General features: G+C 51.6%; 1 protein-coding gene across 6 annotated transcripts in view; it reads right to left on the bottom strand.

The window, feature by feature from the left end:
* Window positions 1–3,367: 3,367 nt before the first annotated feature.
* ARHGEF2 (Rho/Rac guanine nucleotide exchange factor 2) overlaps window positions 3,368–22,783 on the bottom strand; it is a 41,979-nt gene continuing 22,563 nt past the window's right edge. For 5 of the 6 annotated variants that reach the window (XM_037498217.2, XM_054690929.1, XM_054690930.1 and 2 more), the window contains 21 exons: window positions 19,033–19,177; window positions 16,853–16,920; window positions 16,461–16,524; window positions 15,738–15,867; window positions 15,426–15,535; window positions 15,135–15,281; window positions 14,212–14,462; window positions 13,915–14,040; window positions 13,452–13,569; window positions 13,009–13,257; window positions 11,418–11,494; window positions 10,867–11,036; window positions 9,276–9,343; window positions 7,820–8,020; window positions 7,334–7,453; window positions 7,147–7,214; window positions 6,999–7,034; window positions 6,750–6,800; window positions 6,098–6,538; window positions 5,590–5,773; window positions 3,368–5,082 (listed from right to left, as the gene is read on the bottom strand). In XM_037498217.2, the coding sequence (XP_037354114.1) occupies window positions 5,009–5,082; window positions 5,590–5,773; window positions 6,098–6,538; window positions 6,750–6,800; window positions 6,999–7,034; window positions 7,147–7,214; window positions 7,334–7,453; window positions 7,820–8,020; window positions 9,276–9,343; window positions 10,867–11,036; window positions 11,418–11,494; window positions 13,009–13,257; window positions 13,452–13,569; window positions 13,915–14,040; window positions 14,212–14,462; window positions 15,135–15,281; window positions 15,426–15,535; window positions 15,738–15,867; window positions 16,461–16,524; window positions 16,853–16,920; window positions 19,033–19,177 (2,898 nt within the window). In that variant the 3' untranslated portion in view covers window positions 3,368–5,008. Of the gene's footprint in view, window positions 5,083–5,589; window positions 5,774–6,097; window positions 6,539–6,749; window positions 6,801–6,998; window positions 7,035–7,146; window positions 7,215–7,333; window positions 7,454–7,819; window positions 8,021–9,275; window positions 9,344–10,866; window positions 11,037–11,417; window positions 11,495–13,008; window positions 13,258–13,451; window positions 13,570–13,914; window positions 14,041–14,211; window positions 14,463–15,134; window positions 15,282–15,425; window positions 15,536–15,737; window positions 15,868–16,460; window positions 16,525–16,852; window positions 16,921–19,032; window positions 19,178–19,349; window positions 20,123–22,783 lie in introns of those variants that run through there. The other variant, XM_037498219.2, reaches the window with a different exon arrangement.

Below are 22,783 nucleotides of genomic sequence, written 5' to 3'. Positions count from 1 at the left end.
TCTTAAAAAACAAAACTGGAAAATGGCCCAAAGTGACTTCTTAGACTTGGCCAGCTGGTGGCAACACCTCTCTATATAACCACAGGGGGTGTTGCTAGTCTTCGACCTAGAGAAGAGATTTTGATTCAAAATGACTAAAGTGAAAAAGGAAGTGATCAGAGAACTAAATATTTCAAGTGGATGGCAGAACCTCAGAATTATGACCCAGCTTCTTTTCTTTTCTTTTTTTTTTAAAGATTTATTTATTTATGCATACAAGAGCTGGGGTACAGGCCAGAGATGCAGTGGGTGGGGGGCAGTGAGAGGCTTCACCAGAGACAGACTGGGAAGCAGAACAGCCAGACTGACTGAAATACACTGCTGAAGGGAGCAGCGGGAAAGACAGGAGAGGAGTGCTGTGCCATGTGGGTTGCTTCCTGGCCAGCCAGGGATTGAACTTGCGCTGCAGAGGCTGCTGATTGCTTCATAGTGTGGTGCTTAACCCCTTGCACCACCAGGGAGTTCCTTACCCAGCTTATTTTCTCCAAGCCGAGAGAAACTAATTCCAATGCTGTAAACACACATCTTCACTGACAGATTGGCAGGCAATTCTGGGCGGGTGGCAGAGTAAACATGGTCCTGAAAGACTGGCACAGTCACACAGGAGCAGTCCATGAGGCCACAAGGTAATCTGCTGGTTCACTGATCTTGGACTGGCATTCCCCTTCTGGGTGTTTCCCCCTTTCACACCCATCCTTTGCTGGAATACCCAAACATCCTGGCACAGGGGCCAAGATCTTTCCCAGAGGGTTCTCCTATAGAGTTAATCAAACCCTTTGCTGACTTAATGTCCTGAAGGTTCCCCACCAGCGGCCCCCTTTACCCCACAGTACTTCAAGGAATCTGAAACCCAAACATCTTAATTAACTGGTAGATGGCAGGAAGTTGTTGAGTATTATAAAATTCTTGGAAAGTTTTCACTCTGTTTTTTTTTAAAGATTTATTTTATTTATGCATACAAGAGCTGGGGCATACGCCAGAGATGCAGGAGGGTGAGAGAATTCAGCAGAGACAGAGTGGGGAGCAGAACAGGTGGATCTACTGAAATACCCTGGTGAGAGGAGCAGCAGGGGTACAGGAGAGGTCTGCTGTGCCAAACCTTAGCCGGGGATCAAACTAGCACTGCAGTGGCTGCTGATAGCTTCACAGAGGTGAGACTTAATCCCTTGTGCCACCAGGGAGGTCCAAAAGGCCTCTCTTTTATCCACCTACCTCCTGTCCTCTCCTTTGCTCCATGGCAGCAAATCCTACCAGGGGTAGGGATATGGGCACAAAAGGGGAGGGCCCAATGAGGCATTTTTTTCCAGTTAGGACTGAGCTCATGGGCAGACAGGATGAGGTGTGGTGAGGGTGTATCTCAGAATCCATAACTCTGAATGTAGTTTGGGGATTGCAGGGGGTGGGGGTACTGCTATCCTCTGATTCCAGACTTGAGCAGGAAAGTGTGAAATGGCAGTGGGAGTGAGAGGTTACTGGGGCTACTTAATACTCAGGAGCAAGAAAAGTATTGAGGGCATGCCCCAGGGCCACTCAGGTCCTCACAGGCTGGTGGTGAGTCCCCAGTGGGGAGGAGACCCCAGTGGGGAGGAGACAGGAAGTTGCGACTTCCTCCCTGCCTTTAGCCTCAAGGTCACTGGCTGTTGCAATGAATTCCAACCTGTGTTTTAGTTGGCACTGTTCCTGGGGCAAGGTGGTAATAGCTGCTCAGCACCCTGCTCCCTCCCACCATAAATACCCCCAAATTTTTCTTTGAAATGATCTTCATTCACACAAATAGCAACAGTGCTTTCCACATCTATTATCTCATTTCAGCACACCAGTCCTGTAGAGACTTATCTGAAAACATTAAGGACACTGAGGTGCAGGAGAGTCAATTACCTGACACCGCCACACTGCTAATGAATAGCAAGTCTGGGACCGCAACACCTCTGCACATGCGCACACGCTCACACACCCCCCATTCTGATTTCTGCCTCTGTCCCCTCCCACATCCCTTTCTCCAAGCCCCACAGAATTACTACAGAAAAGGGGGGCCCTGCACATAGTAGTAGAGGGGTCTCCAGTTGATTTGTGTTATCCCTGTAATGACCCTCTCTCCCTGGGTTGGAGACTTGGGGCCTCCCTCCATAGGATGATTCCTTCTTCCCCAGGCTCCCCTCCACAACTAGGCCACTCTGCTTTATGGGAACTGGAGGTAAATATTAAGAGTTTAGACAGGTCCAAGTCAGAGGTGAATAATGAATGCATGAATATGTGCTCTTGGCGGGAAGGGGAAGCAGGAGTGGAAGAGGACCAGGCAGGGCCCACTGAGAGCTGCTTTCTTCTCTGGGGGAGAAGGCATTGCGGTGAAAAGCTGAGCCCCAAGCCAGGAAAGCTTGAAGGCAGAGAGCTTTGAAATTGTAGTCAGGAGGGATAGACGTTAACACTGAATGTTCAAAAATAGGATCAGTGGGGGGACAGAAAAGTGAAAGATGTGTGAGAACCCATCTCTCAGGAACAGCCACCTCAAAGAAATGCAAGATAGGTTTTGGTCAAGGGGCAGTAGGAAGGCCAGTGCTATGGGGACTCCCCAGGTTCCCGTCTTCACTTCTCCCTGTTTCTCTCCTGACCAGCATCCTTCACTGGATCCATGTTTGAATGTTATAAGCTGCATTCCCCTTTCTTGGTGGCTTCTGCATGCTGCCTAACGCCCCCTGGCGCAATCTTCCTCCCTCCACTCCTTATAGCACTAGGTCTCCACAGACCAGGCTACAGATGCTGAAACACATGCCAGTGTTTTCTAGCTCTGGTTTTGTAGGCTGAGGAGCTACGGGGGAGTAGAGGACTGTGGCTTGGAAGGGCCTCTTCTGGCTCACCTATCCAGACTTGGCAAACTTTCTGCCTCCAGATCGCCTTGTCTGTGAGAACATTCCTACCCTCACAAATTCCATAATGGATGAGAAAGCCCTTTGTAAAGGTCAAATGCTGATGGATAAGAATGACAGCAAATGTAGGGTGCTGGCTGCACCCTCAAATCTGCCTCCTGACCCCTCTTCTCATCTTACCCCGTGGGTTCTAGCAAAAATGAGCATGAATGCCAGAAATTACACAACTCTAGACTCTCTCCTTTTCCCCTCCCCCACACACCAGTGTAAGGTATCAACCAGAAATAGGAAATAAACCAAAACAAGAACTGAAACCAGGGCCTCCCCTGGTGGTGCAGCGGTTGAGCGCTGGGCTGTGAAGTTGCCCGCAGCCTCTGCAGTGCTGGTTCCATCCCCAGCCGTCAGCAAGGGTCCCACATGGCGCGCAGACCTCTCCTGCCGCCCGCTGCTCCCCTCAGCAGTGTACTTCGGTCCTTCTGTCTGCTCTGCTCCCCGCTCTGGCTCTGGTGAATTCTCTCACCCTCCCGCACTTCTGACTGTACCCAGTGCTTGTATAAATAAATAAATCTTAAAAAAACAAAACAAAACCTGAAACCAACTGAGCCTTGCATCTGCAAAGGGAACTGTTTTTGGAAAGGTTACCCCAGGCTCTGACATGGGACAGGGCAGAGTGGAGGCTGAACCTGAAAATGAGTGACATTGGGGACAGGCTAACAGGAGCTGTGCCAAAAGGGAGAAGAGGGGGTGACTGGCTGATGCAAATTCTGAGCAAGGCACACAAGTGAGAACAAACAAGTTTTCTAATATTGGCATCCCTAACAGCCACTGGAACCTGACTTCGTGCCTCTTCATTTCTATCCTTGTATTTGTGAACATCAAGGACGTGAAAGTCGGCAGCTGTTTCTTGTTAGTGCCCCCCTTCCGTGAGGCGTCTGTCCTTCCTGTGAGAGGAAAGGCCCCTTTCGGAGCAACACAGCTCACTGCCCAGCTCTCCCCTTGCCCACACCCTCAGGACTCGCAGACCAGTAAGAGACAGCAATTCATGGGGTTTTAGGTCTTTAATTTTCTGTGCCTTATTCTTTTTTAAAAAACAAATTGGCAAAAAATGTCTGGGGCTGGTGGACAACTAGGGCCTATTGAAAAACCCCCAAAATGCACATTGAGGTTTCAGGTCATGGTTGTTGAGGTGGGGGTGAGGTCAGGGTTTGCAGAGATCTCCCAGTTCACCCCAAGACTTTTTTTCCAAATGGCTGGGGAAGAGGACAGAATAAGTCCTCCCTTATTGTAGATGAGGGGAGAAGTCATTGCTCCCCCCATCTGTCAAGTTCTTCAGTGAAATAGAGATTTTGCTCTCTGCTTCGTATAGTCTTCTTAAAAATATAAAACACGTGCAGTTGGCTTTGGTACAAAAAAGAAAAAAAAAAACATTCTGGTCCCTGTGGGTTTCTCCCTCACCCCCTCCCCCCAATAAACCATTATGGCCACCTCAACCTCTATTCCATCAACTCTAGGAAACCAGGTGATTTTCCTGGTGTTTCCAGGGAGGAGAGAGAGGAGAGAACAGCAGTAGGAGTTGAGGAGAGTGGAGAGAGCAACATGCCCCTGTCCGCAGTCCTTCCTGAGGGGGCAGTAGGGTCCTGTGGCTGCAGCCTTCCCGCAAAGACAGATGTTGCTAGGGAGGGGAGGGGTGTCAAGGCTAGAACCCAGCAGCTGCATGGTTAAGCCTCAGTAAACCCCAGTAGTGTTAAAGGACAAGGCCCCCTGGTCCATATGGCTTGGTTCCCATGTCCCTGGTGCTCTAAATCTCTCCTCTTCCTCCATAACTAATAAACAATAAATAAATAAATTTCCCTAAAGCAGAGGGAAAGAGGCATGAAAAATTGGCATCTGTGGTGTAGCTTCTGGATGCCACCAGGGGGCACTGTAGCCTAATTCCCCCAGTATGCTAAATGGCCCCAGGTATCCAAGGATCCCAAGAGCTGGCAAGGACAATCAGCAGTTCTTTTAAATGTTCCCTCAGCATTGGCAGAATGGAGTCCCCAAGGTTTGCCTCCCCCTGTAATGTTCTTCTGGAGGGACACAGGGCAGGGGGCGAGGGGGCCCCCTTAGCTCTCTGAAGCTACAGGCTCCCCGTCTCGACTCTCAGTTTCTTCCGGGATGTCCTGCATTCGGCTGAAGTCTGAAGGAAGATGGGGCAAAGTTAGTCAGTAAACAGAGGCTCCCTTCTTAACCCCAACTGGGGCAATTGCATCCCTACACTAATGGGCGGAGGAGCTCTGAGAGCTGCGAGATAGCAGAGGTCTGTGAATTCTTGGGCGAAAGAAAACAGGTGTCAACTAAGCAAGTAACAGACCCGCACCTAGGTACCCTGTCCATTTTGTCAGTATATGAAGGCACAAGATTAATAAAATGCCTAATATTTTATAATTGTTGTATGAAGTCACAACAACTTTTAGTTACTTTCAGTTACCTAAACCAATTAGAAGAACTTGAAATACCTGAAAGTTTTATACTTAGAAATTGATTGCTGAGTCCCTCTCAAGAGCAACCCCAGACCTCAGGAGTCTGTTGAGCCATTCTAAATATTCTTGTGTCCCAGGATACATGCGTATTTGTAAACCACAGCCCCAAGGCCTCACCCAGGCCTGCACCCCACTTCTAGTCCACGTCTCCACCAGGGTCTCACCTCGTGGACTATGGGGTGGAGAGAGACGGCTGCTACCTTCTTCCTCACTACCCGTGTCGGGGTCACTGCTGTCCTGCAGCCGCTCCTCTGGGCTGCCCAGCTCCTGTCTGTCTCGATCCTCAAAGGGTCGATGGATGGAACGCATAGTCACAGGCAGGTCTAGGCGGTCATGGCCTCGGCTGGACTGTGGACGGCAGGCAGGAGAAGCAGTAGGTTGGGGAACAAGTAGTGTGAAGCTTGCAGGCCCTGCTCAGCTGGGGGCAGTGGGCACTGCTGGATCCCAAGACTCAACTCTCTCTACTTGGACTCACCAAGGAGTCACCTTCAGTAGATCAATCACCAACAGGTTTCTGTCTGCACCCACCAAAATTTTTCGGTTCTCCAGCCAGTATGCTAACTAACTCATCAAGTCTGCTGCCCAATTTTATCTGGGCTCAAATCCCCAACTGCTTTCAGGTTCTCCCCTATGTCCACCCCAGGTCAGTTCACTAATCCAAGCCCCCCTTACCTGTGGGGGGGTGAAACTCAAGTACAAGGCATCGCCTGCAGGGAGGCTACGACGCCGAGGGTCCAGAGGCCTGCGGGCCCAGGGGGCCTCAGCAGCTGGGAGGGGTTCTGTCTGGCCCAAGGCAGCCAGCTGCCGGCGCGCCTCTTCAGCTTCCCGCTCCAGCAGAGCCCGGGCCTGTTCACTCTCCCGGAGCCGGGCTTCCAGGCTGCCAGCCTCCGTGGCCCTCTCTTCACCCAGCCGCCGGCATCGCCGCAGCTCTTCCTGCAATAGTGCGTGTTGCCGCTGCAGTAACGCCAGTTCTGTGGCCTGCTTTTCGGGAGCCATTGGGATAACTCTGCCAGCCTCTCCATCCCGAGAGTTGGTTCGGGACAGCTTCTCACGCCGCTCGGGGCCCTCAGGGAGTCGGGCTTCCATCAAAGTGTCCTGCTGGGCCACAGCTGCCTGGGAGTGGAAAGGGGACAGGTGGGTATATCAGAACCCCAGTTTCTTCTACTCCTCACCCTTAGTCCCCAGGGCCCAGGTCATGATTCCCAGAAAGGTTAAAATGGGGGAATGTGTAGAAAGGCTTGTTAGGATGACTGCTCCCCCAAAGGACAGCTCTAGTCTCTTTCTGGGACCTCCCGTTACCTATTGCAGCCTTTGCCCCACTGACCTGTAGGCCATGTAGAAGTCCATAGAGATTGACCAACCGCTGTAATGCTTCCTGAGGACAGAGGAGAGAGTGGGAACAGGGCCCAAGCTTCAGGATGGGAGAACTGACTAGAAATTGAGTAAGTGTGGGAGTGGAGACAATAAGACTCCAGATATTCTGAAGTATAGATTCTCCCCCACAAAGCTCCAAGTTTAAGTCTAACTTCTCAGCCTCCCTTCAGTTTCCTGTACCACCAAATGCCCGTCTCACCTCCTGTGGAGATCGCAGCTGATTTCCATTTCGATCCTGTAGGAATGGATGAGGATGGGGAGTCAGCAGGCACATGAGCTCCATTCCCAGGACTATACTGTCCCTGATCCACTCCCTAGCCAAGTCCTGACATCTCTTGAGAACCTACCTTTTGGCTGGAGTCTGAGTCAGCTCTGCAAAGTTCAATTGAGCCATTGAAGGTTCTGGCCTCACCATCTGTTGAGAAGCAGAGGTCTGAGTTCACTCCCAGGGACATGGCATGATTTGGTCCCTGCTACTACCCCATTCTCTTTAACCCCTGCCACCCACTACCTTTGTCTCCCTTCGACACTCACTGGCAGTGACCCCAGGACTCATGTTACCACCGCTGTCAGGTTCCACAGACAGGGCTGGTTCCCGGGAGGTGAGCAGCAGTTCCACTCCAGGCCCCACCAGCAGGTCTTTCAGGCCCTCCACTGTGGGAAGAGAGGAGGGGATGAGGACAGGAGCAACACAGAAACTGTGGGGAACGGGAGGGGTGCCTGGGGAACAGGAGGGTTGCCATTTATTCCAAATAGGGAGCATTCAGGCCTCACACACACAAGGGCTGGGTCTCACTCACACTACTGCCTATGAGGCCAAGGTACATTAGAGGAGCCTGAAAGGTGTTTAACAGGAGCAAGAACTAAGCCCCTTGCCCTGCCCTTTGAGCACAGGGTACGGAAGAGGCACTCAGGGGAGTTTATGGACTATGGGGTCTATGTGCATCCAGGTCTAATCACGTGTCTACATTCTGTGATGGTGAGTGGATGAGTCACGACTCTTCCCTAGAGGTCCCTCACCCTCACGGATGGCATCCTGCAGCAGCCGCTCGCCACGAGGGGACTCGAGGGACTCGGAGCGGAAGAGGCCCCTGGGCAGGGTAGGTAGGGGCATCCCACTGCCGCCATCCTCTTCCACCTGGAAATGGGTCATCTCGGCAAACAGCCCGACCTTCTCTTGCAGCAGCTCCACCAGTGCCCGGTCTTTCTGTTGCAGCTCCACTGTGGATAAGAACAGATGAGCATACGGGAGGGCCAGAGGCACCCAGCAGAGCCAGAAATGGGAGGCCACCCTAGAGGTTAGGGGCTGAGGCTGGGCAGTGAGGAAGGACTTAATTTTGGGGTTTTTATTGGTCATGTATGAAAAGAAGCTTTTTTGGGAGAAAGTAACATAAACACTCTTGTTTTAAAAACTAAAGGAGGGGCCTCCCTGGTAGCACAGGGGTTAAAGACAGAGCTATCAAGCTATCACCAGCCACTGCAGCATGAGTTCGATGCCCAGTCAGAGAGCTACCCACTGGCACAGACCTCTCCTGTCTCACCCGCTCGCTGCTCCCCTCAGCAGTGTATTTCTGTACATCTGCCTGTTCTGCTCCCCACTATTCTGCTCCACTCTGTCTCTGGTGAATCCTCTTACCCCCCTGCACTCTGGCCTACACCCCAGTTCTATGAATAAATAAATAAATATCTTAAAAAAAAAAAAACAAAAAAAAAACAACCAAAACCTAAGGTAAAATTTGTGACACCAAGTCCACCAGTTTTCATTTTCCGACCTTCCTTTACTTAGGGAATTTGTGCAAGTTTTATCTGGGCACATGACTGCCCAGCTAGACTACATTTCCTAGCCTAACTTGCTGTTAGATATTGCCATGTGACTAAATTATATAGCCAATGGATGCTCACAAGGGTATAAAATCTCCTTGTTCCTTTACTCCCCATTAGCTGGACTACAGAGATGTGATAGTGGGAGTCAGAGCAGCTGCTTTGTAAATCTTCGTGAGACGGGAAACCTTCATGTTGAAGATGGCAAAGCTGTACCATTACCCTGTACTCCCCCTTTCTGGACTGTTATGTGGCAAGAAATCATCTTCTACTTTATTTAAGCAATTGATTTTTGTTGCTCTTTCCGTATAGCAATTAGATTATACTCTAATATAAAGTCCTATAGTAAAAAATTAAGTCTCAACTTGGTCATCCTAGTTCCCCTTCATAGGTAGCTAAGTAATAATACTTTTCTAGATATGACACATATACATACTTGACACACAAAATACATACAGCATATACCTAGTCCCATTATTTTCACACCAAAGGTAGCAGATACTTTATATTGTTTTAATTCCTGCTCTTCTGACTTAATATATTCTGGTTATAGATCTATATCAGTCCTCATAGTGCCATCTCATTTTTTAAAAGTTTTATATCATCCCATTTCAGATGCATCAAATTATTTAATGAGCTCTGTGGGTGGACTTACTCTTGATTCGTCGCAGGTAAGCCTCATCCTCTGTCTCAATCAGGGGGAAGTCCTCCCTGGATGGGCATCTGGAGAGAGACCAGTTTGGGTTGGGGAAAGAAGCCAGGTGACAGACCAGGAATCAGCCTTTCCTCCTCCTAGAGAGGCTTCCCTGGTAAGAGTTAATCAGCTCCTTGCCCCGGTTTCATTCCCCCTTGACCCTGGCTTTTTCTTAGCATTGACCATGTGCATTTCTGGTGTGCACGGCCCCCTCCAGGAGGAAAGACAGCACAGCACAGGCTTAGGCAGCAATCCAAATGGACTCAAGTCTGGGCTCCACTATTTTCCAGGGGGTAACCTCTTATTTCCTCATCTGAAAAGTGAGGGTAATACCTTCATCACAGGTCTGTGGGTAGGATTGAAGGAAACAATGTGGGGACCCCTGGTGGTACAAGGGGTTAAGTCCCAGCACCATGAAGCTATCCACAGCTACTGCAGCACAAGTTTGATCCCTGACGAGGGAGCTACTCACATGGCGCAGCAGACCTATCCTGCCTTGCCTGCTGTGCCCCTCAGCAGTATATTTTAGTAGATCCACCTGTTCTGCTCCCTACTCTGTCTCTGGTGAATCCTCACCTCCCTGTACCTCTGGTCTGTACCCCAGTTCTTGTATGCATAAATAAATCTTTTTTATAAATAAATAAATAAATCTTTAAAAAAAAATAAATAAATCTTTTTTAAAAAAGGAAACAATGTAACTATGCTTTGAAACACACAATACATCAATTTCAATGAATAATATTAATTATAATTTTCACAATTACAAATATTAATACTGCTAATAAGTAGGTGGCTCTATATCTATTATCAATGAGGCTGGTAAATTGTCCCTAGGCAATTTCGTACTTCCATGTGCATTTCTGAAAAATACGTTCAGAAGTCTAAATTGCAAGGGAAAAAAAAGTGAGTTTACATATACAAAGTGAAGAAGAGTTCATTTCCTGAAATAGAAAAAAATCATAAACATCCCAACTGAAATTCTGGAGACATAATCTTCAAGAACCCATTTTTAATGCTGCACGCACACTTGGCCTTTCCTCTCACAACACACAAGTGCCTGCCTCAGTCCTGCCATGTGTATCACAGGAGTTGCAGACATGAGCACACTGAACCATCTCCTTGCTTCTGTTGGATGGGGTTTGTTTCTGAGACTTCTCTGGAGTCCAGTGTCAATGCCTTCATTATCGATACTCTCTTTCATTTATTTTTAGAAAATAAAGGTAAATGAAATACAGAGTATAAGTAATAGCCACTACCTAGGAGAACAAAATGTTAATGCAGCTGAAATTGCTGCCAGCAGGGGTGCCTGTGTGACAGAGCTCAAAGTATTCCTCTGCTTGTCAACTGATGCTGCCTTGGAAAGTTGGCTGAGTTGTTGTTCTTGTGTAAAACAAAACTTTGTAGGATATAAGGATTCACAAGGCCTTTCCTACGTGGGCCTCCTTGCCTCTCCCTGAGCCTCTGTCTCACCTTCAAACACTTGGTAGTTCCCAGGGAGTGCTGAGGCCAGGGCCCCACGCTGCAGTTACCCCGAGCCCATGCACATACTCACATGCGCACACTCTGCTGAATGACGCGGATCCAAGTGCTCCGGTCATCCCGGGAGGCCGTGTGGACCTCGTACATCTCAGGGGGGGCTGCACTGATCAGAAACATCCCTTTCTCCTGGTTGGCGATGTCCCGTACAATAAGATTCTGCAGGGATACCACTGAGGGCTTGTCCTGCCAGTCAGAGGAAAGGAAGGATTAAGCCTGGGCATCCTGATGCTCGGCTACTTCAGTCTTCAATCTTGGAACACTCAAAGGACTGAAAAGTCAATTGACAATTTACAAGCCCAGGCTTCGGTACATGCCCAAGAGGACATAAATTCATATCTGACCCTTGACAATTTAAGATTTACTTCTGTCATCTGCAAAAACAAGGTAAGAATGTACAGGTGTTTGTACACAGTATTTGCTACTCATTTCTTCTTCTCATTTCATATAGTGGTTACGGTAATAGTTTGACTCTGGAGGATTCTAGGGCTCTTTGGGCTTGTGTAGGAAAGCAAGAAAGGCTTGTAACACATTTGTGTTGTGGAAGAAGCAGCAGGAAGGTCTCACCAGGGCAGGAAAGATGTATTTCTGGTCCTTCTCCTGGAGAAACACCAACACATCTGTCATCAGCAGCATCAGCACATCTAGCAAGGGGACAAAGACAGGAGAACAGATAGCATTAGAAGGTCGGTCTGACTGGCAATCTCCTCATTCTAAGAACCAGGCCTACTCTGTTAGTTAGGGCTCCTAATTCCCCTCTTTCTGGCCTTTCTTCTCACTGGCTGCTTCCTCTGCCTTCCAGACCTCTTACCACCCAATTCTTCCAGCTCAGAAATGGGGTTGGGGGCGGAGGGCGGGAGATGCATGTGCTAGCAGATAAAAAAATCTTGGGCTCTAAGAAACCATAAGGGATCACCTGAAGCCTTTGGAGAAAACCCTCTTTACCCAACTGATGCATGTTCCTTAACATAGTGTCTACAGACACCTACATGTCCACTGCTGGGCTTTAGGGGTCTACAAACCCTCTCTGGCTGCGTAAGCAATTTTACACAGTAGTATAGCACACATGTGTATTTTTCTATGTGAAAGGGTCAGAATTCTAGAAAGTAAAAAGGCTTCCCCAAACAGAAAGGGCCATCATTTTTCCAGCTTTCCTCTTGCTGTCTAACAATGAAGAATGTAAGACCTTTTTGGACACCTGGCCTACACTGCCCTGCCTCAGCACCTGCCCAGCATTTTGTGCTTGGCAGAGGGCAAAAGTTGGGTTCCTCAGGCATCTCCCATGGCTGAACCACCCACCTCCTTCAACCCCAGCAGGGCCTCCTCCCCTCCCCTTTCCACCTCACCTGTGAGGTTCTCAGACCCTACGAGGGCCTGTCCTTTAAGTCTGAGGGGGAACAAATGTCAATTCCATAAAAGTTGGATGTCACAGTCAAGAAAGACACTCACCCTTCATCTTCAGCTTACTAAACTGTGAGCACACAGAAGGGGAGGTTTTTTGCTAAATGCTTCAGAAATAAAGCTCTCCAGCCTTGCTATTTTTAACCCCCCATGGTTTATATTCTTAGCTGCTGCGTGGGAGGGATGGGAAGGAGAGAAAGGATGAAGAAAAGTGGCTGAGGAAGACTGTAACCCCCAAGCCCACGGAATGGGCATTTCATAACTTGGGTACAGAGGCTCAGGCAGGCTCTGGCCTCAGGTGGCACAATTTACTCTGTCTCTCATTCTTTTCTCTCAAAGTCCAGGCCTGACATTCTCTTGCCTTGATTTAGGTAGCAAAGACTGCCGGTGCAGTCCAGGAATAAAGTCTGGGAATGGGTCTTGGATTATGGGTACCCCAACTTGCCCCGTCTGCTCCTTTCTCTTCTCCAGCCTGCTTGTCCTTCACTGGGCTTAGCACCCTCCTCTGAGCCTTCCAGAATATCGCCCCAAAGCTCCTGCCTGTTGTCCAAGATTCCAACTGACAGAACCAACTGCCCCAAATATGACCTCTAGCTAACTCTGCAGGCAAGCAAGGACCAAAGTAATGAATACATACTTGTACAGAAGTCTTTGTTTGCCATGAAGTGAAAGCCAGAATCTAGATTTTTGCTGCAACAGAACCCAAAATTAGATCCGACTCCCAACTCTTGCCTGACCGGCCAAGTTGACCACTGACCTTTGAAGCGCCCAGCTGCTGTCTTCCAGAGCAGGCAACCATCATGGATAAGCTTGCGCCGTAGAAGCTCTTCCCGGCCAAAGGGGCCTTTACTAGGCACTGGGGTCTGGGCCCGAGGGTCCATGCGGTTGTAGATCTCCTGCAGGCGGGCCCCTTTCTCCAGCTCATGCACATCCTGGTCCACGTTGGACAGCAACTCCTTCACCAGCCCCAGTGCTGCCGTCAGGTCGTGGCGTTCTTCCTCAATCCCTGGCACCGGGGGTCCGTTCACATGAGAGCTGGCTCAGCCAGCTTCACTCCAGCCCCGGCTCCCTTGTCTCTTGACCACACCTTGGGAGCCTGCCCAGGATGCCACATCTGACCCTATCCCTTCCCTTGGTGTCCCCGAGCCTTTCTCCTCCCGGGTGGTCCTCTCCTGCCCACCCTCTGGGGTATCCCCTCACCATGGGAATGCTGCAGGATGCGGTTGATGAGTACCGGGTACTTGGTGATGCGCTGGGTCACCAGCAGGATGCACTCCTGGACCCCATGCCGCTTCAGCACAGCAGAGCGGGTCACCTTCTGCAAGTGAATCAGTGGGACTTAGGGTTGGAGTGGGGCGGGGGAGGGCAAGGAAAAGAGTGCCTGACGGGCTTAGGGCTTGGAGTCTGACCTCTGGGGCAGCCCCAACTCTGTCATTTACCTCATGCTGACTTAGCTGACTGCATCTGGAAAACGGAGTAACATGCCACAGGCTTACCATGAAGATCAAGGACTAGGAGGGAAGGGCACTCACTCGACCACCATGAGGGCTTACTGGTGACAGGATCCATAGGTGAATGGGGAACGCTAGCCCCCTGGTAGGTGTGGCACATACACTCCCCGGTGAATGCAGCTCTAAGTGTGGGTCCTGAGAGGTTTGCTCACCCGGATGAACTGTTGGAAGCGTTTGTCCCGGGCATATAGCTCCTTATAAAGCTTTAAGGCTTTGGTGTGGCGGCTACAGAACTCCGAGTAGGTCTTACGCATCTGCTCAGCACTGGGACCAGAGAACTAGAAGTTGGGGGAACAAGGCTGGGTCAGCATATCCCCCAAAGCCTCACCCTGTCCCCTCTTCACCCTCAAGACTCCCACCAGACCAGCCAGTTTCCTGCCTCTCCAGCTTTCCCTGGAGGCAAGAAACACACAATCCAGTGACACTGCATGGGTCCTGCCTTTTCTTACCTGGTTAATGAGCAGGTCCCCCAAGCGATGGATGACAAAGTTTCGGGTGCTGCCAGGGCACAGGGCTTGCCGTCGGCGTTCTAACAGCTGGCTCAGGAAGCGCGTGTGGATGTCACTGAGCTCATCCACACAGGGGAACAGACCCTGGACCACTCCGGGCTCCAGCTGTAGCTCTTCCAGCATCCCCGTGCGGAAGAGGTGGGTCATGATCTTCAGTGTCCGCACATGGTGCAATTCTGTCTGGATCAGCTCTGCGGGGAGAGTGGGACAATTGGCCTCTATTTTGGGGTGGCTGCATTAGGTGGGGACCCTCAGGGCTCATCTGAGCTGTTAAGATCCCTTCCAGATTAATGTTCTGCGTCATGATGATCTTGGATCAATTTCCTATCAGTTTTTACCTTTATGTCTAGCCACCTCAAGATATAAGTTGTGTTAGCACAATAATAGGTGTCCTCCTCATGTCTAGGTTTCCCAGAGTCCCCAGCACAGTCTGGGCATGAAGGAGTCAGAGAATAAAGACTAAGAACTGATTTGAAAAAAGGGATGGGGACTCCCTGGTGGCACACGGAGTTAAGACGCAGCACTATGAAGCTATCCACAGCCTCTGCAGCACGAGTTCGATCCCTGCCAGGGAGCTACCCACATGGCACAGCAGACCTCTCCTGACTCGCCCACTACTCCTCTCAGCAGTGTATTTCAGTCAGTCTGCCTGTTCTGCTCCCCACTCTGTCTCTGGTGAATCCTCTCACCCCACACCCCTGTGCCCCAGTTTTTGTATGCATAAATAAATAAATCTTAAAAAAAAAAAAAAGAGGTCAGTAGGGTATATGGGAGACAGTCTTTCAAGGTAGGGGTTGGCAGAAGAAGGGCACAGAGAAACAGAATGTAGAGAAGGAACAGAATGGATGGCCCTGGTGGCTCACCATAAATGACGTCCTGCTGCTTCATCACCTCCTTTTTGTGTTGCTGTAGGAAGCTGTTGTCCACAGCAAGGCTCCACGAGTCAGCCGCAAAGTCCTTCTCATCCATCTCAAAGTCACTCATCAGCTTATTGTATATAACCTCTGCGCCTGAACATAGCGAGGGAAACTACTCAGAGCCTGATTCTCTTCCCGGGACCCTGGGCCCTTCCTAGATTACTTCCCACCCTCCATCCTGGGCCTGCTCCCACCAGCCACTCATTCCACAGTCCCCCCAGGTGCAGGCACAGTCACCTTCGTCGATGAGGGACTCCACCGATAGGGTTCGGTTGCGCATGTTGAGGGAGTCTGTGGACTGGGAGAGGATCCGGCGCAGCCCCAAGGGAGACTCATCATTGAAGTGTCTGAGGGCAGGGGAGACTGGCTGCATCATCCCGACCCAGGCCAGATATCCCTTCCCTGGGGAGACCCAAGCCTGGGATCTGAGAGGCAGTCACTGAGTTCTCCTTACCTGTACGTCTGTAATTCTGAACTCAGGGACAGGAAGGCCCTCCCAGCCTCCCTAGTCACCACAGCCTGGCTTTCCCTCCCCTAGCAGAGGCTCACCCAGCAATGTTGGTGGTGGAAACACTCTTGGCTAAAGACAAAGAGGAGCGGCCTCGGCGGGAGCCAAGCAGGGACTGCCGGAAGCTGTCCGAGGGGTAGATGGCAGAGCTAGGCCGCTCCCGGGTGGTAGCTGTGGGGGGACACCGAGCAGGCAAACATCACACCTGATGCCTTCCCAGGATTCAGGCTCCCAGGCTTCTCACCTAGAAATGAGACATCCTCTCCCATTCACACTTAGCCTTCCTCTCTAGTCCAGGAATGATTAACAGTGAAGCCACTTTATATTTGTACAATGCTTTTAATGTATACAAAGCGCTTTTCTACCTTGTCTCTTCTCTAAAATAAGCCTATGAGGAAACCGGAGCTCAGAAAATGTTACAAACTTGTCTGGAGCCACACACCCCAGCCAGTGGCTGGCCAAGCACTCGGCACTCTAAGCACCAAGCTCTTTTTATTACATTGTAGCCAATACATCCATGCACAGTGTGAATGAATGATAAAAACACAGGGTGAGGCCAGGCCCAGATGGCCAGCCACCTCAAGCCCTCCGCCCCATTGGAACTCTCCTGCCCTGCCCTTAATCCCAGGAGTCTGGACATGCCCAGGGCCCACCAGCCAACAGAAGGGAGGAAGGTGCTCTGCCAAGGATGACCTCAAGGGGGCAGCAGAGCTTAGGGTTGAGGCTGGGGTCCTGAGACCCTTGGAGGGGCTACTCATACTCACTCTTACTGCGAAGTGAAACAGACTGCAAGGCAGTGTTGTTCTTGATCAAGGCAGCTTTCTGTTGCTGTGAAACAGGGCAAGGGAGAGATACCAAGAACAGTGTCACCTAGGGGTGACCTCCTTGGGCATGGGACAGGAACTGGGCAGCTGGCCTCCTTGGGGAAAAGTTAGCACCATAGCTATGGGCATCAGGGCGGCTGAGCCCAAAGCTGGTGTCTCCAGCAGTAGTCTAGCCCAGAAGGGGCTTGAGGCCTGGGGTGGAGGTTCTGGGCTGCCCCCTGGTGAGGAGAGGGGTTGAGGAACACAGGGGGAGAAATGAATGGAAGAGGCATGAGGGCACCACACACTCACTACCCTCTCCCCCCAGCCCTCTGCCCTCCCTGCCATCTCACCTTCTGCTTGACCTTGGTGCAGTTGGCGAGGGTGTCTTTACAGCGGTTGTGGATAGTCACATTGCAAGCTGGGAGGGTGGGGTAGAGAGGGTGAAGGGAGGGCAGGTGGTACAGGAGGGGATACACCCACATGCAGACACCATCTCCCCCTGCACGTCGTCTCAGAAACTCTGCCCCCAGCCCGAACTTCTCAACCATCACCATCCCCAGTCCCTCTCCTCCCACCTCCCCTTCCTGACTCCAGTTAAGCAATTAGGAGGGGTGGCCAATCCTGACTCCAAGGTGACCTGAGGGGTAGACTAGAGGGAAGATGGGGTTTACTGGCTGCCAAAGATGAGCTCAAGAAACACAAAGGTGGTTAGAACGACAGATGGAAGAGCGGACGCCCACGGAGAAGATGGCACAGGAGCAGCTGGGATGGGGGCTTGGGGCAGGGGGGAATCACATTCCTTGGGCATCTTGTGAACCCCTTACAATCACTTGAGACTAACAACTCTCTGTGGCAGATTGAAATAGCCTCACTTTACAGATGAGGGAGGAAGCTGTCCTCCAGAGGTCAAACCATGGCTAGAGGCCAGAGCTAGTGGGAGAGCTGGGATTTAGATTCAGAAAGGCTGGTGGCTCTTTCTGTTGAGCCACATGTGTGCCCAGACTCTGGTCAGGCCTAACAAGGGGGAAAGCTGGTGGAGTGGCAGCACGGGGGCCAGTCCTGCCCCTCCTGCAAGCCTGCTGCTTGCTTACTGTGCTGCTCAGCAGGGCCTGCTCGGTTTGCAACTCCTCTCAGTGTGCCTTCTCCCTTCCAGGCCCGGGGAGTCCTGTTCCCCAACTAAGGCAAACCCACAGCTCCCACACTCCATCTGCTTCTCCCCCATCACCCACCCCACCTTGGCATGGGGAGGAGAGGAAAGGAGAGGCGAAAAGCAGTCAAGCCTCGGCACCGGGACCACTGCTGTCCCTTTCCCCACAGGCCTTCAGGCCTCGGTCCTCTCCAGCTCCCCGCCCCCGTACAACACCGGAAACTCTGCTAACTCCTTCAGACAATACCCAGCACCAAGTTCACTTCCACAAATACAAGGCCAGTAGGGTGGGGCAGAGGGACAGACAGAAGTGGGGGCTGGGACTGCCCTTACCCCCTGGAGCTCCCAGAGGGTGGGAGCTCCTGCCCCCAGCACCTAGTGTCTCTGGATCGAACCTCCGCTTTCCACCTGCTCTCAAAATAGCGCTTGCTGCCCGCCTCCCTGGTTCCCCTGGCAACAACTTCCGGATTGGGAATTTTGTCAGCTCTCTAGAGGAATCTAGATTGGGGTTCCCTCCTCATAACTCTAAGTTGAGCAGTGAGGAACCAGGGAGGCCTCACGGGTTCCTTCTGGGGGTTCCTTCCACAAGTTCCATAGGGAATTAGTGGCTGGAGTTTCTGTTCTACTTTTCAATGACATGTCACACCTTTAAACCTGCTCTAATCAGAAGCAGCTCTTTGCCACCAACTTGGGGGGGGGTGTGGAAGGCAGAGCAGAAGTCCTCTGTGTAGGGATCCTGGAAAGGAAGAATTCCTTGCTTATGCTTTCTAAATATAGGGCTCCCCCACTCAGATCTGGGTAAAGATCGGAAGTTTGAACCCCTGGACCCTGACACACACATTCCTGGCTGTTCCCCTTTTATTCTCTGTGTCTCAGACTAGAAATTCAAGACCAAAGGTCCAATTCCCATCCTCTGCTTCAAACTGCAGAGGTTTAGAGACTGAAGAGATTTCAGGCTCCACCGAGTCAATACAAAGTGGGGGCAGAGGACTCTGAAGTCTACCCAAGACAGGCAGAACCAGTTGCAAAGCCAGCATCTTTATCCCATCTCTCTCCCCCAACATTCCTCTTCCTTCTCCAATTAGTTCCCCTAGCCCTCAACAGCTGTTCAAGGAGTTGGGGGATACCCAGTGGACGACAGCTGCAAGGGGAACCATCCCAGCCAGCCACCCCTCCCCCAATTCCCAAACAGCCCCATTTACGGCATATTCTGAGAGCCACCAGCCCTGGAAGCAGGGGATCAAGTCTTTGGCCCTGGCATTTGGGCCTGACTAGGGTTCTAAGAGGAGAGTGACCTTGATGGATTCAGGGCAGAAAGGACAAATGGAAAGATCAGGCTCAGCAGGCACAGTCAGAGTGACATTCAGGGTACAAACAACTCACTTGGGCAGATGAGCGCTTCCTTGGCTGTGATGCTCTTGTTACAGGCATAGCACATGGTCATGCCCGAAACAGAGATGGTGGTGAAGAGGTGCCCATTGGTGTAGCGGGCATCCTTGGCTTCCTTCATCTTCTCTTTTTCCCGGGTCTGTGGAAGGGGTGAGAGAGACAGGAAGTGAGGCTGGAAGAAGTCAGTGTGTCCGAGGTGACCAGAGACAGCCGAGGGGGGCTGGAAAGACACCACCTCCTAAAGTAGAGCCTGCACAGGGGGTCGGCAGTGGCTAGAGCAGCTCTCTGGACCTCAGTGGCCTCTGACCTACCTGGACCCTGCGGCTGGGCTGCCTCCTGTTGCCGCTCATCTCCCTGGATCTAGACCTCACCTCGGCGTCCTCACTCCACCTCCCAGCCCGGGCTCTGCTCGCCCCCTGAGCTGCTGTACTCTCTTCTCTGTGCCGGGAGGAAGATGCGCAGTGAGGAGGGGAGAGCAGGAGAAGCAGAGGATGCCAGCTCACCAGCGCTTTAAAATCTATGAGAGTTAGCTCCTCTTATAACCATGACAACCAGTGCTGGTGCCACTGTCTCCCCGCTGTCACAGTGGGGGGTAGGAGATCCCCTTATTAGATTGGCTGAAGGGGGCAGAATACCTCTACTGCTACCCCCACCCTCTAGGGCGGGAGCCTCAACCTGTAACTCTTCCACATACACCCAGCCAGGGGTGCAAAGCCCCTCCCTCTCCAGGAGGCAGCTTGCCCCCACCAGCCCAGCTTCCAGGCTGAAGGAGCTTGGTTTTGCTCTAGGCCACTCCTCCTCTCTGGGGTGTTTAAGGAAAGCAGTTCAGCTGCTGGGTGTCTCCTTCTTAGTCGTGGCAGGAAGTCCCTCCTGCAGTCTAACTCGCACCCCTCTCATACCCTGCAAAACCTAGGATCGCTCCCTCTATTCCTCCTCCTCCACTTCGTCTCTCCCATCCTAGGACGTCCTTTCTGGCATCTACCCTTCAGCCTTCAGCTGCAGTATCAGTTCTTCTGGTCTCTGTAGAGGCGGGGCCCAGCACACGTGCTTTCTCAAAAGCCCAGAGCTGCCATTTTCATCTCAGCTCCTCTCCGCTTTGCCCCTCACCTCTGCAGGTCAAGACATCTCTGATGCCTTCTCTGTCCCTCTTCAAGCGTCCCCAAAGCCTGAGGAGGTGAGAAGATGGGAGTCCATTTTCCCACCTATCCCAGCCCCTTCCTCTCTGGTCACCTGAGACCCCTGGGTTTTCCCTATACTCTTAGAGGACGGACAGCAGGAAGACTGGACAAGCCCACACCCCTCCCGCCTCTCAGAAACCAAAAAGTAGAAGCCAAAGAACTGAGACTGAGGGGATAAGCCCCAAGTTAGAGGACACTGGCTGGGGCCCTGGACAGAGCTGGAACTCGGGGGAGTGTTCAGTGTGGCCCCAGTTCTGATTCTCAGCTCCAGTCACATAGCCTTCAAGGGGGAAAGGGGAAGCTGCACTGGTCAGGTGTTGAGGGCAGAAGAGGGAAGTGTGGAGGCGCTGAGTCAACAGCACTAGGGTCAGAGGGCACTAGACCGCAAGAACACTAGGGTCTCAGGGTCCCCTATGGCCCAGGATCCACCTCTCCTGCCTCCCTCAGAAGTTCTAGGTTTGTCTCAAGATGACTGGTGCCTGGAGGTCTCAGGCCACTCACCTCCCCACCATCTATTTTTCTCTTCTCTTTTTCCTCCCACTTCCTGGTCTCCTTCCCATGTCCTCCCGTCTCATGGTCTCCCTCCTCCACCTCAGCCTCCCTTTCTACAAGCTTTCCTACTGCCCTTGGCCTCTCTCTCCCTCCTCCAGGCTGAAGACAACTCCTCCCCCACCAAGGCCTTGTTAAGGAAGTTCCAACCTCTACCCTCTGACTCTAGTCTCCAATCTTCCAGGATCCCTTTTTTTATTCTGGTCTATCTACTTGCAGAAAAGAGTAGAAAACACTCTCTTTTATCTAAATTCTGTCCATCTTGCTCCACATTCTAGCTCTTTAGTTCTAATGCTCCCCTTCTGAATAACCACCTTATAGGGCCTCAAAGACAAAGTCCAAACATTTCACTGCCACCCCCTTCTCTTCTTGCCTGCCTCCCAGCCTTCTGTGACACAAATAAAAAATTGAGGATTATTACATTTGAATAAAAAGCAAGCACACAGGTAAACATGAAAACTTACATTAAAAAAGAACATGGGGGGCCTCCCCCCGTGGCGCAGGGGTTGAGTGCTGGGTTGCAAAGCTGCCCGCAGCCTCTGCAGCGCTCAGGGCCACTGGAGGAGGGTCCCACTTGGCGCGCAGACCTCTCCTGCCGCCCGCTGCTCCCCTCAGCAGTGTACTTCATCAGTCTGCCTGTTCTGTTCCCTGCTCTGACTCTGGTGAGTTCTCTCACCCTCCCGCGCTTCTGACTGTACCCCAGTGCTTGTATACATAAATAAATAAATCTTTAAAAAAAAAAAAAAAAAGAACATGGGGCTGCCCTGGTGGGCATCACAAGGGGTTAAGTCCCCTTGTGAAGCTATCAGCAGCCACTGCAGCACTAGCACAAAGTTTGATTCCCAGTTCAATCTCCGGCCTGGAAGCTGACCCACATGGCACAGCAGACCTCTCTTGTCTCACCCGTTGCTCCCCTCAACAGTGTATTTCAGTCAGTCTGCCTGTTCTGCTCCCCACTCTGTCTCTGGTGAATCCTCTCACACACACACCCCACACCTCTGGCCTGCACCCCAACTCTTGTACGCATAAATAAATGTTTAAAAAAATGAATATAATTATATACATAAAATATTAAATAAATAAATAAATAAATAAAATAAAAAGAACGTGTCTGGATTAGGGTCTACTCCAGAGTGGGTGGTGCTGCCCAACAGCTACAACTCCCCTTCCCAGATGACCTCTGCTCTCAGGGAGCACTCACCTGAGAGGGGAAGGAGAGAGGACTGAGACAGCCCCTTCAGCCCCTTCTCTCTGGCATCAATGCCCCACAGACCATCCTGGTACTCTGAGCCTAGCCTCCTCCGCCTTGGACACTCACCCTCTCTTCTAGAGACCCCCTCTCTAGGGGGGCCAGCAGCGGGCAGCAGCCCCAACAGCAGCACATCCCAACACGGGAGCTGCCCAGCAGCAAGCGGCCCCAGCACTGCCTAGTGCTATTGTCCCAGTGGCAGTCTGCGCCCTCCCCTGGGCTCAGGCTAGGCTGGTGCCTGCCCCCGAGTGGAGTAAATGGGCTTGTTCGGTTCTTTGTCCTCTCTTCCAGGTATTCTTAAGATAATCACATCACTTGCCCATTGACAGCCCCACCAGCCCCATCAGTCCAAGGAAAAGGGCCTATTACCCCACAATCTGCCAAACCTGGTCCCAACACTTAGAGGCCTTTCCGGCTCAGTTAATCTGCTGTCCAGTGTCTAGGGTCATGCTAGCTCATACACCCTTCTGGAAGTCTTTCTTGCTGCACAGCCCGTCTACTCCACCACCAACCACATCAAGGGTGCCGGGAACAAAACACGTGAGAGACTCAAAACACGCTTGGAAGGGCCTCCCTGGTGGCGCAGCGGTTGAGCGCTGGGTTGTGAAGCTTCCCGCAGCCTCTGCAGCGCAGGTTTGATCCCTGGCCCCCAGGCGAGGGTCCCACAGGGTGCGCAGACCTCTCCTGCCACCCCGCTGCTCCCCTCAGCAGTGTACTTCGTCACTCTGCCTGTTCTGTTCCCCCCTCTGACTGGTGAATTCTCTTATCC

Source organism: Talpa occidentalis, unplaced genomic scaffold (genome assembly GCF_014898055.3).
Source record: "Talpa occidentalis isolate TD23 unplaced genomic scaffold, MPIMG_talOcc4v2.1 talOcc4.9, whole genome shotgun sequence".
Taxonomy (NCBI): Eukaryota; Metazoa; Chordata; class Mammalia; order Eulipotyphla; family Talpidae; genus Talpa; species Talpa occidentalis.
Note: the sequence above shows the minus strand (reverse complement) of the source record. Positions and strands in the feature narration are given on the sequence as shown.